At 34.8% G+C, this 18070-nt stretch overlaps 1 protein-coding gene across 1 annotated transcript in view; it reads left to right on the top strand.

Moving 5' to 3' along the window:
- Positions 1-18070, top strand: part of tbc1d8 (TBC1 domain family member 8) — an 84090-nt gene that overhangs the window by 51005 nt on the left and 15015 nt on the right. Inside the window, exons 9-15 of the mRNA XM_079822009.1 lie at positions 2465-2615; positions 5225-5439; positions 5533-5650; positions 10904-11189; positions 15221-15326; positions 17376-17474; positions 17553-17621. Coding sequence (XP_079678135.1) covers positions 2465-2615; positions 5225-5439; positions 5533-5650; positions 10904-11189; positions 15221-15326; positions 17376-17474; positions 17553-17621 — 1044 coding nt within the window. The remainder of the gene's footprint in view (positions 1-2464; positions 2616-5224; positions 5440-5532; positions 5651-10903; positions 11190-15220; positions 15327-17375; positions 17475-17552; positions 17622-18070) is intronic.

Genomic DNA, 18070 nt, shown 5'->3' with positions numbered 1-18070 from the left:
TGGTTTTACAATATTGCGGTTACCGCGACAGCCCTAGTGACATTGATTTTATGCAACAGTTCAACAAGCTAAGGGTAACTTTAGTTAAGTGATGATGTAACGTTACTACATTTAAAACGCTCTATTTTGCAACGAAAGCCACAGCAGAACTGCAGCACACAGTGGTGATTCGTGAACGAATCTGCGGCTTAGTATGAACGAATCGTGAGATTTAATGATCCGTTCATAAATACAGCCACTTGCTTCGTTACTGAATGAATGAATGAAGACAGTGACTTACCACCACCTACTGGCAATTTTAATTTAATACAACAACAAGTGTGTGTGTGTGTGTGTTTTGCAGACTGTCAACGCCATGTGGAGGGCAAAAAACATTTAAAGATTGTGGCCAGTACAGTACAAAATGTCTATATTTTGTAATCAAAAATATAGGTTTTATTGTTTTGTTTTTTATAACCATTTTCTAGCTGGTGAATGGGGAAATTACTGCGTGCAAAGTAATGGAGTTGCAAAAGTCTGCAAAAAAAAAAGCTGCACAACACAAGTGGTACTCAAAATATTTTGATGAAGTTGGCAGGTCTGGTGACGCTACCAACCAATCAAATTGCACATTTCCTTAGAACAGTTCTGCTTCCCAGTGTTTTCATCTGTCTTTGTTGCTAGATTTATCGGTTTTTCATACCCAAGTAAGGATTTATTTATCCAAAGAAGGGCCAAAACTAGCGACTTTCTGTTAAAGAGTGTTGCTGTATCGTAGTATATCGAGTGAGAGGTTTTTCTCCCTCTCTCTGTTGAGTGACAGAGGAGCAGTGGAGAGCTGTGGGCGTGTCGTCACTCATACCTTTGCATGAAATATATTTTTGGTTTTAGTGGAGCCGTAGCGAGCACGACGACAGCTTCGAGATAGTGACGGGTAACAGGTAGTCTTACCGGGCCATGTTCCACTCAGTATTTCATACTTATTCTATTGTCCGACAGCAGAAACAAAAAAACATGTAAGTAAGCAAGTAGAGGAAAGCAGGTGGCATTGTGAAAGACAACAATCTTTGCACAACTATAATACAGATATAACGGTATAGGTACAATATCACATCGGTTCCAAAATATGTCTCGATGTGATAATATCGGTATATCGCCCCGGTCTTAGTTGTCATAACTTGACTCACACTGTAGCAGCTGGGAAAAAGCTGGGATGGAGGCAAATGATAGAATTTGTAGAAAAATACTTAATTAAATGCAAGAAGGCCGTACCGAACGGTTCAATATTATATTGAGAATTGTGGCATCCCTAGTAGTTACACTTTACTACATGTACTTCCTATAGCAATAACAGTAAATTATGCATAATTACAAGCAACTAACCCTAACCGTAACACTATATTATGTACATGTAGTTAATTGAGTGCAATGTGACTACGTCACCTTAACCCTCAGAGCCCGACGGCATCGCCCACGACGTCACACGGCACCTCCGATAAATATCTATATTATTTCATGAAACTTTTATCGATTTTCTTACCGTTTTTTCCAGCAGAAAGCTAACGAGCTAGCCATCACGGGGGTGTCTTTGGTGTCTTTGTAGCCTTTACAGAAGGTTTTCTATCCAGCCTGGAACATGTGCATCTTTTTGGAGTTGTTCAGCAATAAATCAAAACGCTTACATCCAAGATATATCCACTTGATGTCCATAATTTATACATTTTCCGTCATTTTTGCCGCTAGCGCGATGCTAGCTGCCATTTTGGATGAGGGTTTGACCAATGACAGGCTGATCCGTCATCTACGTTGGTGTGCGTCATTACGCATGAACCACAGCTCTGTTATTGTGGAGAGAGAGAGACGCACGGCTAGTGTTGAGGAGAGAGAGAGAGAGAGAGAGAGAGACGCTGCAGTTTTTAGTAGTTTTGTGGAGAAAGTTTGAGGAGAAAGTTTGAGGAGAAAGTTTGAGGAGAAGTTCCTGATAGGAGCTGTTTTGAGGCTTGGCACCAGTAAATATCCAAAATCCAAAGAGGCCAAAAGCGCCTGGACTTTTTTTGGAAAAATGTAAATAGTTTTGGTTCTGTATAAGTTATCATGTTTATTCCTGAGTTCCAGGACTCCAAAGACTTGAACAAACTGTTTTCCAGAGGAAATATGCTTAGCTTTTATTTATTTGTGTGTGTTTTCAATAAATATTTGAGTGATTCAATTTCCGTTTTATGTTTTCATTTGTCTTTATGGTCCCATAACTTATTTTACATTCAGGTGACATCAATGCAACACAAATATACTGACAGTGCAACTTGTCTTGAAAAAAAAGAGGTGTGTCAATTGTCTGTGCACAACAGGGTTGATGTTTTACAAGCTTTTTTAGTAAATAACACCAGGCGGAAAATTAATTGTAAAAATACCCTTAGGTCTTAAAGGGTTAAAATAAAGTGTTCAATCTGGGTGTGAAATGTGAGCTTGTTTTTGTCTCCATCAGAACACAGAGCAGGTCCGAGAGCGTTTATGGGAAGATCACTTCACCGAGTTCGGCCGTGGCGTCCACATGTTCCGCACCGATAAAATCCGCAAGCTGGTGGCGCTGGGCATCCCGGAGTCTCTGCGCGGGGAACTCTGGCTCCATTTCTCAGGTGAGGGGGGGGAGAGAAGCTGGCCGGATTACACCGGTTGACACGACACCATGGAAGGGACTTTCTTTTGCTCTGTTTAAAGTAACTCTATACTTGTGTGCCGCATCTCACTTCCCCTTCTGTAGAAATGCACTCCGCGCATCACTCGCAGTCTGGAGTTTTATTACATGCAGAACGATCATCTTTCATGGAATCTCCCGTATGTTATGCAAATATCGAATTATTCATTTTGTCAAATAATTACAATCAAAAATAGCATGAAAAACTCCAGTAGTCATTAATATTCCTCTGCAGATTTGCACCTTTCTAATTTTAATTCACCCTCTCGTCAACTGTTTTTGTCTTAGAAAAACCAGGATTCATCCAGTCTTGGAAAACCTGAATTATGAGGAAGCCTGGAAAAGTTTTGGAAATAATCAAATTTTAATTTTTTTTTACAAATATGCATTTTTTTCCCAGTCATGCTCTAAATTGGGCAGAAACTGTGATTTAAAAAAATAATAATAATAAATAATAATAATAATAATATATATATATCTTTTGAATTTAAACATTGAATTTAAATGTTTCCGGTCAGTCATGATTTACTAAAGATTATATATATATATATATATATAATCTTTAGTAAATCATGACTGACCGGAAACATTTAAATTCAATGTTTAAATTCAAAAGAGCGGGAAGAACATTCAGGTCTTAAAGTCCCCCTGTAGTTAATAATTGTACCCCTTAAACCTCCGAAATGACACATTTAAATGTGTTTTCCTGTGAAAAAAAGTGTATTCATGCCTTAAAATAGCTTGAATGTAACTCTACACCCTTATGAATATGCAAATTATCCCAAATAGGGAAATCTGGAATCCTGAAATAGATTCAAATTGTACAAACGTGTCTTTTATGGCCATGAAACTTGCCTTATTTGTATTAAAATAGATCTTTGTTCCTGTTTCAATGGAATTATCATTTGATCTTATTTTTATTAGCACATATAATAGATGAGTCCATCTCTGTCATCACAAAATAATCAAAACACGTTGTGATTTTGTTCCTCATATTTGTGTTTTGGTGTTTTAGTGTGAAGAATATTCCACCACCCAGTTCTGGAGAATAACACTTTAGTTATTTTTAGATGCACTTATAGTAAATTCTCATCGTGAATTTTCCCGCTGAGGGAAAAGTTCTGTAAGTCAGCTTTATTTCTACAGCGCTTCATACAATACAGATCGTTTCAAAGCAGATTCACAGGGATAAACAGGAAAATCAATGATGCAAATGTCATCAAATATGAGAAATTCTGCTGTAAAGCAGCTCTAATGCTGCGTTCACATCAAACGCGAATCCAAGGTGCAATGGTTGACTATGAGGAAATTTACGTATCTCAAAAAAACATCGGCCAATACATTTTGCACACCTATTAGAGAAGGTAAACAGAGGCCGATGGAAGCGGATGCTCTATGGATATCGGCCCATAGGTGGCACCACAACTGTTAAAAAGCTTTAAAAACCATATATATTTCCTGTGGTAAATTGCCTGTATTTGCCGTCTTTTCCTTCTATGATTTAAGTGGTTACATGCTTGCTAAATAAAACCTATTTGCTTTTTATGCATGTGCTTGAGTCCGTAAAACACTTAAAGGGTTAGTTCACCCAAAAATGTAAATTCTGTCATTAATTCCTCACCCTCATGTCGTTCGACACCCGTCAGACCTCCGTTCATCTTCAGACACAAATGAAGATATTTTAGTGTAAAGCTGATGCTGAGAAAGGCTTCAGACAGGCCTCCATTGGCATTCAGTACATTTACACTCACAAGACCCATAAAAGGCACTTAAAACGTTGTTACAAAGTCCATCTCATCACAGTGACTCTACAATAATTTTACGATGCGACGACAATAGTTTTTGTGCGCAAAAAAAAATCAAAATAACACCTTTATCCAGCTTGTTCTTGTCTTCCGTGTGTGTCTCCACGACGCATGCGTGAGAATATGAGCAGATCCGGCGTTCGGACACATGACCCAGAAGCCATTTGATTACAAGCAGAGGAAGACGCGCGTGTCTAAGCTGTTGAATTCTACATTGATCGTGCTTTAGGTCTCGGTGTAGTTCTCAAAATGGGGCTAAAGTGTGTATTTCATGGATTCCCGAACGCCGGCGCTACGTCATATTCTCGCGCATGCGTCGTGGAGGCACACACGGAAGACAAGAACAAGTTAGATAAAGGTGTTATTTTGATCTTTTTTTGCGCACAAAAACTATTGCTTCGTAAAATTATTGTAGAGTCACTGTGGTGAGATGGACTTTGTAACGATGTTTTTAGTGCCTTTTATGGGTCTTGTGAGTGTAAATGTACTGAATGCCAATGGAGGCCTATCTGAAGCCTTTCTCAGCATCAGCTTTACACTAAAATATCTTCATTTGTGTCTGAAGATGAACGGAGGTCTGACGGGTGTCCAACGACATGAGGGTGAGGAATTAATGACAGAATTTTCATTTTTGGGTGAACTAACCCTTTAAACCCTGATAATTGCTGCTCGCGGTTATATTCTCTCTTTTACTTTGATTTGGCACTTCATTCTGGAGCCTGTGTGTGTAACATCTCGCCCACAGACGCGAGTTCCTCGCTGGCCGCGCATCCAAACTACTACGCTGATCTGCTGGAGAAATGCCGAGGGGAAACGAGCATCGCTACAGAGGAAATAGAGCGAGATCTGCACCGCTCGCTCCCAGAGCATCCGGCCTTCCAGAACGAAACGGGCATCTCCGCCCTCCGCAGGGTCCTCACCGCCTACGCCTACAGAAACCCCACCATCGGATACTGTCAGGTGGGCTAGAACAGAACAAGCCCACTTGAAAGGCTCGGGTGTTACATAAAGCTTGTGCATTAATTATGCTGGTGATGTTTGTCTTCTCTGTAGTCCATGAACATCCTGGCGTCTGTGATGCTCTTGTACACCAAAGAGGAAGAAGCTTTCTGGCTGCTGGTCACTGTGTGTGAGCGGATGCTGCCCGACTACTTCAACCGCAGAGTCATCGGTGTGTGTGTGTGTGTGTGTGTGTGTGTGTGTGTGTGTGTGTGTGTGTGTGTGTGTGTGTGTGTGTGTGATTTAATATCTCTCTGTTTCACTTCTAAATGTGTTTGCTGCTTCGCTCTCCATACTTTGGTTTACAGTGTGAGATGGTAAATGATTCTGAAACTGATTCAGATAAGTCAAGTCAATCTCACAAAAACTTGTTTTAACTCAAACTAAATGCATAAAAAAAACATTTGATATAAATTAAAATTAACTTGATATAAAATAAAATTGGTAACACTTTACAATAAGGTTCGTTAGTTAACATGAACTAATAATGAACTGCACTTATAAAGCATTTATTTATCTTTGTTAATTTCGACATTTACTAATGCATTATTAAAATCTTGTTGACATTAGTTAATGCGCTGTGAACTAACATTAACAAACCTTGAACAGCTGGATTTTTATTAACTAACGTTAGCAAAGATTAACTAATGCTCAACAGAGATGTTGTTCATGGTTAGTTCATGTTAACTAATGCATTTACTAATGTTAACTAATACAACCTTATTGTAAAGTGTTACCATAAAATTAACTTTTTTCATTTTCATGTACGCTAAATCCAACGCTAGAAATACATAAAGAATACATTTTCCCCTTCAAATGAACTAAATTTTGACTGAAATAATTAAATATATTTATTTTATTTCCGATAGTTGCCAAATAAACATTTCTCATTTTCATTTGATTTACTAAAAATACAAAAAATGAATAAAAACTATAAAGACCTATTACTAAAGATTCAGAAACAGGGTTTTTATAGTTAACTAAAACTAAATAAATAAATAAACATTTGTTACTTGAAATAAAACAAAATGAACTGACAAAAATTAACATAAAATAAAATAAATTACATTTTTAAAATATTTTATTTCAGTTAATTTCAGCTATTTTCTAAATAAACGTTTCTCATCTTCATGTAGTTTATGTACTAAAAATAAAATTAATAAAAACTATTAAGACCTAATATAAAAAAAAGACTAAAAAAGGTTCCGAAACAGGGGTTTTATAGTTAACTAAAACAAAATAAAAAACATTTTTGTTATTTGAAATAAAATAAAAAATAACTGACATAAAATATATAAAAGACCTATTACTAAAAAAGACAAAAATAAAATAAAAATTACTAAAATGTTAACTAAAATGAGAATTAATTCAAACTATTGATATATTGAGTATAATAGTATCTTATAGCGAATTACCTCAGAGGGGAAATATTAATAATTATTCATAACTCATTGCGATTATTCATTATGATTAATTATGAATATTTGAATCAGTTAATGAGATTAACTTGATGTAGCTACATTAACAGAGGGGAAATATGAATAATTATTCAGACCTCATTGCGATTATTCATTATGATTAATTATGAATATTTGAATCAGTTAATGAGATTAACTTGACATAGCTACATTAACAGAGGGGAAATATGAATAATTATTCATAACTCATTGCGATTATTCATTATGATTAATTATGAATATTTGAATCAGTTAATGAGATTAACTTGACATAGCTACATTAACAGAGGGGAAATATGAATAATTATTCAGACCTCATTGCGATTATTCATTATGATTAATTATGAATATTTGAATCAGTTAATGAGATTAACTTGATGTAGCTACATTAACAGAGGGGAAATATTAATAATTATTCATAACTCATTACGATTATTCATTATGATTAATTATGAATATTTGCCCTCGGACCTAATTCGCTTCAATCATTTGAAAACATGAATATTAGAGGAAGCCTGGAAAAATCATGTAAAATAATCAAATCTTAAAACACCATAACGAATATGCACCTTTTCCAGTCATGGCAAGCTCTCAGTTGGGTAGAAATTGTGATTAAAAAAATATTAGTAAAAATCCTACTCCTTAAAAAAATATTTGTAAAAATCCTACTCCTTAAATCTCATTTTTATTACAAATATGCATTTTTTTCCCAGTCATGCACTCAATTGGGTAGAAACTGTAATAAAAATATATATATATTTGTATATTTAATCTTTAGTAAATCATGACTGACCAGAAACATTTAAATTCAATGTTTAAAAAGAGCAGGAAGAACATTCAGGTCTTAAAGTCCCCCCGTAGTCAATCATTTTATCCCTTAAAACTCCTTAAAATAGCTTGAATGTAACTCTACACCCTTATGAATATGCAAATTATCCCAAATAGGGAAATCTGGAATCCTGAAATAGATTCAAATCATATAAACGTGTCTTTTATGGCCATGAAACTTGCCTTATCTGTATTAAAATAGATCTTTGGGGAAATATTAATAATTATTCATAACTCATTACGATTATTCATTATGATTAATTATGGAAATAAATGTGATTATTATAACATGACAATGTATACAATAGTAACGAACGGCTCAAAAGTCGGATAATTTCTGTTGAGGCGTTGCCGTAACGCGTTGCTATGGGTCGCGTGCGTTTTGATTGACAGCTGATTTTCCACTGTTCGGAAGCGGCTCTCGAGCCAAATATGGTCCTTTCAGAGAGTGTGTGGCCTTACGGGAAAAAAGTAAACCAATATTTTTTTTATATCGATAATCAGAGCTAATGTGTTGATTTAATTACAAAGCTATATATTAGCTATATATTTTAAAGTATTACACAATTCACCAATGCCCGTTTGTCATGTATAGGCTATACAACAACCAATCGTGATCTGGCAAAGCAAGCTCAAATTCCATTGGGCGATGATCATGTGAAGCGGTCATTTTCTGTTCTTATTCATAAATCGGTTGAAAATTACATGGACAGACGAACTAACGTTTGTGGAACAATTTCCTGCGGTTTGGCTCATTTTATAAATTGCATCACTGACAAAATGGATTTTAACAGACAACAAACAAATCCCTGCACAAAACCACAGCAGCAAACGTCGCATTAATGGTAAGTAGTGTTAAATTCACTTTTATGTATATTGATACACCGTTTACTATTTCATTAAAAAACTATCAAAGTTAACAAAACCCAAGTGACTGGCGAAATGGTTACATGAAAGGACTTTATTATACTATTTTTGAATATTATGCAGCATTATGAAATAAGTCTCTTATGTTCATCAAGCCTACATTTATTTGATAAAAAACAGCAATATTGCGAAATATATTAAATTAATGGTTTTCTATTTTTAAATAATTTAAAATATAATTTATTCCTGTGATCACAGCTGTATTTTCAGCATCATTACTCCACTCTTCAGTGTCACATGATCATTCAGAAATCATTCTAATATGAGGATTTAATGTCAATGATGGAAACTGATACTCTTTTCACGATTCTTTGATTAATAAAAAGTTAAAAAGAACACAATGTAATAATATTTCACAATATTAGGCTACTGTTTTTTCTGTATTTTTGATTAAATAAATGCAGGCTTGATGAGCATAAGGATATATATATTTACATATTGCCCCTTTTTTACATTTGAGCCCCTCCCCTGACGAACTCTCTGCACGGCCCTGTTACTTAGTTACTTTTCAAGAAAAGTAATACATTACATTACTTTTGCGTTACTTTTACGTTACTTTTTCTCACTTGGGCTGGGCTTGTTTTTTTTTTTATAGTTCCATTTTTGTGCAAAAGTAAAGACCTCTTCATTCCAAAATTTAAATAATAAGCCCCAGGCTGAGGTAAAAATGCTAATTCCCTAAAATGCTAATTATTAAAAATCTAGTAATTTTTGCTCATGGTTTAACTGAATCATCAAAGGTCAGCAGTAAGACATTGGTCAATAAAGGTAGATTAAATGCATAAAAATATTATTTTTTATTAAAGGTACACTGTGTGATATTTCCCCCCATCTAGTGGTGAAAAGGTATATGACCATCCAGTGAATATTAGTTTCTCTTCCTCTCAATTCCGATTTCGTTTTAACTCCTACGGTGGCCGATTTAGTCCAAGATTAACATGGCTTCCAGTTCGACCTCGTCCACATTCGACACGGTGCCATCGAGTGTTAAAACGCCAAAGGCGAAGCTTGAATTTACGGGTATGTCCCTCTTTGGCTAATGTACTTTCAAGATGGAGGGGCAACATGGCGACCCGCATTCGAACCCTCACCCGTATGTGTTTTCAATGGCATATTATAAACTTAAGAGAATACTTTATTACTTGAAAGAAGTAAATATACATTAATGAGCACATATATTTTTGAAAGAACTAAGTGTTTTTAGCTAAGAATAAACTAAAAAAGTTACACAGTGTAGCTTTAAAGGGTTAGTTCACCCAAAAATGAAAATTCTGTGATTAATTCCTCATCCTCATGTCGTTGGACACCCGTCAGACCTCCGTTCATCTTCAGACACAAATGAAGATATTTTAGTGTAAATCTGATGCTCTGAAAGGCCTCCATTGGCTCAATGCACTTTACACTCTCAAGACCCTTAAAAGGCACTAAAGACGTCGTCACAAAGTCCATCTCACTACAGCGGTTCTACAATAACTTTATGAAGTGACGAGAATAGTTTTTGTGCGCAAAAAAACCCTAAATAACGACTTATATAGTGATGATGATTTCAAAACACGGCCTCATGAAGCTTCGAAGCGTTATGAATCAGTGAGTCGATTCATGATTCGGATCGCGTGTCAAACCGCCAAACTGCTGAATCGACTCATTGATTCATAACGCTTCGAAGCTTCATGAGGCCGTGTTTTGAAATCGTCATCACTATATAAGTCGTTATTTAGGGTTTTTTTGTGCACAAAAACTATTATCGCCGATTCATAAAGTTATTGTAGAACCACTGTAGTGAGATGGACTTTGTAACGACGTCTTTAGTGTCTTTTAAGGGTCTTGAGAGTGTAAAGTTGAGCCAATGGAGGCCTTTCAGAGCATCAGATTTACACTAAAATATCTTCATTTGTGTCTGAAGATGAACGGAGGTCTGACGGGTGTCCAACGACATGAGGGTGAGGAATTAATGACAGAATTTACATTTTTGGGTGAACTAACCCTTTAACTTTTTGTTTTTATAGTTTGCATAGTACTCTCGATTTTTCTCAAAGGATTGAGAAAGGAGAGCTGTCAGTCAAATAAATGTGAAAAAGTAACTCAGCTATTTTGTTGTAAATTTTAAAAGTAATGCGTTACTTTACTAGTTACTTGAAAAAGTAATCTGATTACGTAACTCCAGGTACTTGTAATGCGTTCCCCCGACACTGGATGTGCTTCGTCTCTCTCAGGAGCTCAGGTGGATCAGTCGGTGTTTGAAGAGCTGGTGCGCGAGCGGCTCCAGGAGCTGGCGGAGCATGTGCCGGATCTCTCTCCGCTGGCCTCCGCCTCCCTCACCTGGTTCCTGACCCTGTTTGTGTCCGTGCTGCCCTTCCGCAGTGCCCTGTGTGTGCTCGACTGCTTCTTCTACAGCGGGATCAGGTCCATCTTCCAGATCGGCCTGGCGGTGCTGGACACCAACGCAGCGGAGCTGAGCACCTGCACCGATGATGGACACGCCCTGATGATCCTGACCAGGTGAATCTACATCACCTCCAGTGTCTAGAGCAATACCTGGACTCAAGCAGATTCAAAACAAGTCCAGTACAGTCACATCTAGTTTAGCATGTTTTCACTAAATGAAGAGTCATGTTTAATCATTTTCATTTATATGCACTAATATTTCATATTTCATAATTTTCATTTCTATGCACTAATATTTCATATATTTAATCATTTAAATGTATATCTACCGATATTTCATATTTAAGCATTTTTTCATTAATCCTTTAAATTAACCATTAAACAGTTCATATTCAATAATATTCATTTTCATTTATATGCACCAATATTTCATATTTATTCATTTTCATTTATATGCACCAATATTTCATATTTATTCATTTTCATTTATATGCACCAATATTTCACATTTATTCATTTTCATTTATATGCACCAATATTTCATATTTATTCATTTTCATTTATATGCACCAATATTTCACATTTATTCATTTTCATTTATATGCACCAATATTTCATATTTATTCATTTTCATTTATATGCACCAATATTTCACATTTATTCATTTTCATTTATATGCACCAATATTTCATATTTATTCATTTTCATTTATATGCACCAATATTTCATATTTATTCATTTTCATTTATATGCACCAATATTTCATATTTATTCATTTTCATTTATATGCACCAATATTTCATATTTATTCATTTTCATTTATATGCACCAATATTTCACATTTATTCATTTTCATTTATATGCACCAATATTTCATATTTATTCATTTTCATTTATATGCACCAATATTTCACATTTATTCATTTTCATTTATATGCACCAATATTTCATATTTATTCATTTTCATTTATATGCACCAATATTTCATATTTATTCATTTTCATTTATATGCACCAATATTTCATATTTATTCATTTTCATTTATATGCACCAATATTTCACATTTATTCATTTTCATTTATAAGCACCAATATTTCATATTTATTCATTTTCATTTATATGCACAAATATTTTCATATTTAATCATTTTCATTTATAAGCACCAATATTTCATATTTAATCATTTAAATTTATATCTACCGATATTTCGTATTTAATATTTTTTTTCATTAATCCTTTAAATTAGGGTTGGGTCCGAGTCCACCTTTGTCGAGTTCGAGTCAAGTCCAAGTCCGAGTCCAAAAGGGGCCGAGTTGGACTCAAGTCCGAGTTCTTATCGACCGAGTCCGAGTCGAGTCCGCCCGAGTCCAGAGTGTAATTAAATTGAAAAAAGATTAGAAATTGCTATTGTAAATTTGTATCTTCTATTAATATTTTAAACTTTCAACCCATTAAACCAATGGCAATATAAAATTAAACAAAAAATACCACTATTACATCTAGCCATTGCCATTTAACATTTTTATTTTGTCAACTAATCAACTAGTTTCCAATCAAAAATGATTTCAAACCATTAGAATGGACATAGATATACTGTATGTAGAACTTTGTGAGCGAGTAGTTTTTGAGTTGAGTGATTTTCTCTTGTCTTTTGTTGTTTTATTAACATTAAAGGGATAGTTCACTCAAAAATTTAAATTCTGTCATCGATTACTCGCGCTCAAGTTGTTTTACACCTGAATAAAGTTCTTTCTTCAGTTGGACATAAAATATATTTTGGAGAATGTCGGAAACCAACCAGTTGGTCCCATTGTAGGAAATAATAATATGGATGTCAATGACTACCATTCAACTGTTTGTGTTCAACAGAAGAAATGAATACAGGTTTGGAACAAAATTAGAGTGAGTAAATAATGACATAATTTTAGAGGTGAACTGTCCCTTTAAGGACAAGCGACAGCGTGTTCACTATAGGCTGCGCCGCTGTCAATTTAAGACCTGCACGCATCTAATATACAGACACACGCCGATTTTACTTTCACTTTAGACATAACTGACTGTGTTTATGTTAACCTTGTGTGTATTTGACAGTATTAGTGCAGTAAGACGACGACTTAGACCAGTAATCACGTGTGTTTGACAGGCTTTTAGTGCGCGCGCTCAGCGCATGTTAACACAGTGCACAAGCACGCGCATGAAACGCAATTCCCAAGCGTGTATTCAAGATATTCAACCGTGCCGAACGGTTCAATATTATATTAAGAATTGTGACGTCCATAGTATGCCCACAAAAATCCGATATATAATCGTCATATGACCCAGCCCTAAGTTATTTGGATTTAAGTTGGTATTAAAAGTTATAATAAGCAACTTACATTTCTCTAGGTTTTCTTTGAACATGTCGGTAGAAAGTCGTGCCAGACACATCAGTTGATTTGCAATCCGCAGAGTGCTTCTTTTTACTGGATTTCTTGCAAAAAAATGATTTATGATTTTCAAAAGCAAAACAAATTATTGCTGACTCTGAAGACATTGTCCTAGCCACGCATTGCATCCGTGTGATGTGTGTATTGTCTGAAAGCATAAGATGATGCTACTGCTGCCTGCCGGTGCAGGAAAAGCACAAGCGGGGAGACGTTCATTCATTTCTTATCTTAGTTTTATGGCGGTTTTGTTGTTACACTTGACTCGGACTCGACTGCACTCGGGATATTTTCCGAGTCCAAAATGTCCGAGTCAAGTCCGAGTACAAATTCACCCGAGTGCGTGACAAGTCCGAGTTCATTCAAAATTGGACTCGAGTCCAAGTCCGAGTACCCCAACTCTACTTTAAATTAACCATTAAACAGTTCATATTCAATAATATTCATTTTCATTTTTATGCACTAATATTTCATATTTATTCATTTTAATTTATATGCACTAATATTTCATATTTAATCATTTAAATTTATATCTACCGATATTTCATATTTAAGCATTTTTTCATTAATCCTTTAAATTAACCATTAAACAGTTCATATTCAATAATATTCAATTCATTTATATGCACCAATATTTCATATTTAATCATTTTAATTTTTATGCACTAATATTTCATATTTAATCATTTTCATTTATATGCACAAATATTTAATCATTTTCATTTATATGCACCAATATTTCATATTTAATCATTTTAATTTATATGCACCAATATTTCATTTTTATTCATTTTCATTTATATGCACCAATATTTCATATTTAATCATTTTTCATTAATCATTTAATTAAATTCATATTTATTCATTTTCATTTATATGAAACAATATTTCATATTTAGTAGTTTTCATTTACATGCACCAATATTTCATATTTATTCATTTTCATTTATATGAAACAATATTTCATATTTAATCATTTTCATTTATATGCACCAATATTTCATATTTAATCATTTTAATTTATATGCACCAATATTTCATTTTTATTCATTTTCATTTACATGCACAAATATATTTCATATTTAATCATTTTCATTTATATGCACCAATATTTCATATTTAATCATTTTTCATTAATCATTTAATTAAATTCATATTTATTCATTTTCATTTATATGAAACAATATTTCATATTTAGTAGTTTTCATTTACATGCACCAATATTTCATATTTATTCATTTTAATTTATATGGAACAATATTTCATATTTAATCATTTTAATTTATATGCACCAATATTTCATATTTAATAATTTAAATTAGTCATTTCAATTAATCATTAAATATTTAACGTTTAGTCATTTTCATTTACATGCACCAATACAACAATACATAGTCATAAACAGCAGTGTTTACCAACATATATTTACTAAATAATAATTAATGCATAAATAATGACACATTAATATAAGTGAACAAATAATTTGACCAGAGTTATGAATCAGCTGATTGAAATGATTCACACAAATGAATCAGTCTTTGCTCTGCTGTGGTATAAATGAGTGATTAAATCATCAGTGACCTCGGCATTAATCCTCCATCTTTCAGATCAATAAAACACACATTTACAGTCCCCATCTTCCCTCATCTGTGGTGTCTTTGACAGTGTGTGTCGTTTCAAACATGGCCGAGGCGTCTCATCTCTTTCTGGTGTGTGTGTTAGTTTCCTCGAGCAGGTCAAACACGAGGAGGAGTCACATGATTGTCCTGAAGACGCAGGAGCTGCTCAACATCTGCACATCACCACTCTCATCACTGACGCGTACGAGGTGTGTGTGTGTGTGTGTGTGTGTGTGTGTGTGTGTGTGTGTGCATCATCACAGGACACACACATCTGCACACCCTGAAATGATCAGGACTGTACATATTTAAACACATCACAATATTCCTCATTATAATAATACATACGCAGAATAAAGGGGCGTGGCCTGGTTAGTCGTGTGTTAAGACTGCCGGTTATGGTAAGGGGCGGGACATTTCCCAAACACCAATCACGACACACAGCTCCAGCCGACCAATCAGAGCACAGTGTGCTTTTCAGAAGGCGGGGCTTCATAGAGACAGAGCGTTACTGACAGACTGGGAAGAGAGGAGCCGCAACAATGGAGGATATGAGGAAAACCTGCTCTAGTAGAGACTAAAAACATAATCAAGACTTTGTAAAAGGGCGTAATTTAATGTCACCTTATACCCTGCAAATTAAAAATGTAGCTTCCTCTTTTATGGATGATTCTCAGTAAGAACAAAAAAACATGAGATCAACAGTATTTCAATATTTCTCCCAGTTTTATTTTTGACTGCTAGCACTAAAAATACAGCCGTGTAATATTTGAGAAAGCAACCAATAATCTGGTAACATTTATGACAGCCAGTCTGAAGAGGTTTTCTTGCGGTTAATTAAAAAAGGTTGCAAAGCGTCGAACATTAACAATTTTACGTTAAAAAAAGCAATGGATGTTTTCTCTGTTAAAAGAATCGGCTACACTTCAGAAATCAGAATCGAGTAACTCACAATTTTCACCACTGATTATTTTTGCTTGTAATTAAAAACATAAACCTGATTTAAATATAAATCAGGGCCCGTATTAATAAAGATTCTAAGAGTCCTCTCAGAAAACTCCTAATTTTTCTGAAGAGGCGGGGCTGATCCCGTTGCTACGTATGACACAGTCTTTTGAAGACTGTGATTGGTTGATTGTCCAAAAAGGAGCGCTTTTAAGTATAGGGTCTATTCTAAGCCTTCACTTTGAAATTACAAGCGCAAATTGTCCTATTTTACCGTTCTCTCTCACTCACTCACTCACACACACACACACACACACACACATTATATATATATATGTATACAAACGATATGTATCGTGAAAAGCACTATACAAATAAATTTGAATTGAATATAAATCCTTTTATAATTTACCATGCTGTTAATTTCCAATTGCACTGACTGCTGTCATGTCTATTTAATTGGTGGTTTGAAAGTTGGGTTTAATGCAACAAACATGATCTAATCTATAGCGTCTTAAGTCACTGTCCTCCATCATCTGCAACACATTTCTTCGTCTTTCTGCCATTTTCTCCACTGCTAAAGAAGCTCTTAAGCCTCTTAAAAGTCCTCGTCCGTGCTCCTAACAAATTTGACCTCAAGACTTCTTTTAAGGGTTAAGATGCTTTCTAAATTACTTTTTTCTTTACCCGGATTTTTTAGTTAATTTTAAGAGTAAACGCCCACATTTCAAAGGATTTTCTTAGAATTTTGTCCCTTGGAGCTACTCTTTGCATTCAGATTCTTTATGAATACGGGCCCTGATGTTTTATGAAAGTTATTTGCCATATACATGGACTACAATTTTAAATCGCCATGAGAACACATTACATTAAAATATGCTCTTGTAATGAGTGTAAAATCAACATTATAATTTTCACTCAAAATCTTCTCTTTATTATTAAAAACTCTGATTCTCTTATTTTGAATATATTTTTTGATTGTCTTTTGATTTAATTAAGCTGGTATGTATATTTTTGGAGTTATATATATGATTTGTAATGAAGTGTACCGGCCCTTTAAGAAACACTTAACTCTGGACGCGTTCTCTCCTCGCTCAGTTGATAAACTACGCTGAGATGAAGATGTATGGTGGCTCACGGAGCAATTTCACGATTTAAAATGTACTCAAGTAAAAGTACACTGTTTGTAAACTACTTAATAAAGTACAATTCCGGAGAAAAACTACTCAATTACAGTAATGAGAGTATTTGTAATTCGTTACTTTACACCACTGCCAATCATCATCTGCTCATCTTCCTCTCTTTCTTCCTAGAAATTTGGGAGTGTGACAGTGAAGCATCTGGAGATGTTGAGGAGCCGCCACCGTGTTCAAGTGTTGCAGGCGCATGAAGACACCACCAAAGACAACGCGGTGAGGCTCAGAACATTTTCTCTAACATGCGTCTGCGTGTGTTTTCATTGCGGTTGAATTTTTGTGGTGTGTTTTCAGTTGCGATTGGTCACCCCAGACGTGTCACTGTCCCAGGAAAACCTGTCTGAGCTCTACGACCTCTTCAAGGTGTGTGTGATCACGTTTACACAGTCTGAGTAGAGTGGAAGATACTCTGTGTGTTTACATTGCTTCTGATATATATACATGAATATATATACAAGATGTATATACAGTAGTGGCCAAAAGTGATGTCCGGAGGGGAAGTTTGATTAAACCATCAAATTATGAGGAAAATATTTGATATTTTTTAAATATTTTAAATATCAGGGAAGAAAAAAACCTGCTAAACTTGGTTAAAGGATTAGTTCACTTTTAAATAAACTTTTGCTGATCATTTCCTCACCCTCATGTCATCCAAGATGTCCATGTCTTTCTTTCTGCAGTCGAAAAGAAATTAAGGTTTTGGATGTAAACAGTCCAGGGTTTTTCTCCATATAATGGACTTCAATGGGCTCCAAACGGTTCAAGGTCCAAATGACAGTTTCAGTGCAGCTTCAAAGGGCTTTAAACGACAC

The sequence above is a fragment of the Gobio gobio genome, assembly GCF_949357685.1.
Source record: "Gobio gobio genome assembly, chromosome: 7".
Classification (NCBI taxonomy): Eukaryota; Metazoa; Chordata; class Actinopteri; order Cypriniformes; family Gobionidae; genus Gobio; species Gobio gobio.
The sequence above is the reverse complement of the archived record's forward strand: the minus strand, read 5'-3'. Positions and strand labels throughout refer to the sequence as shown.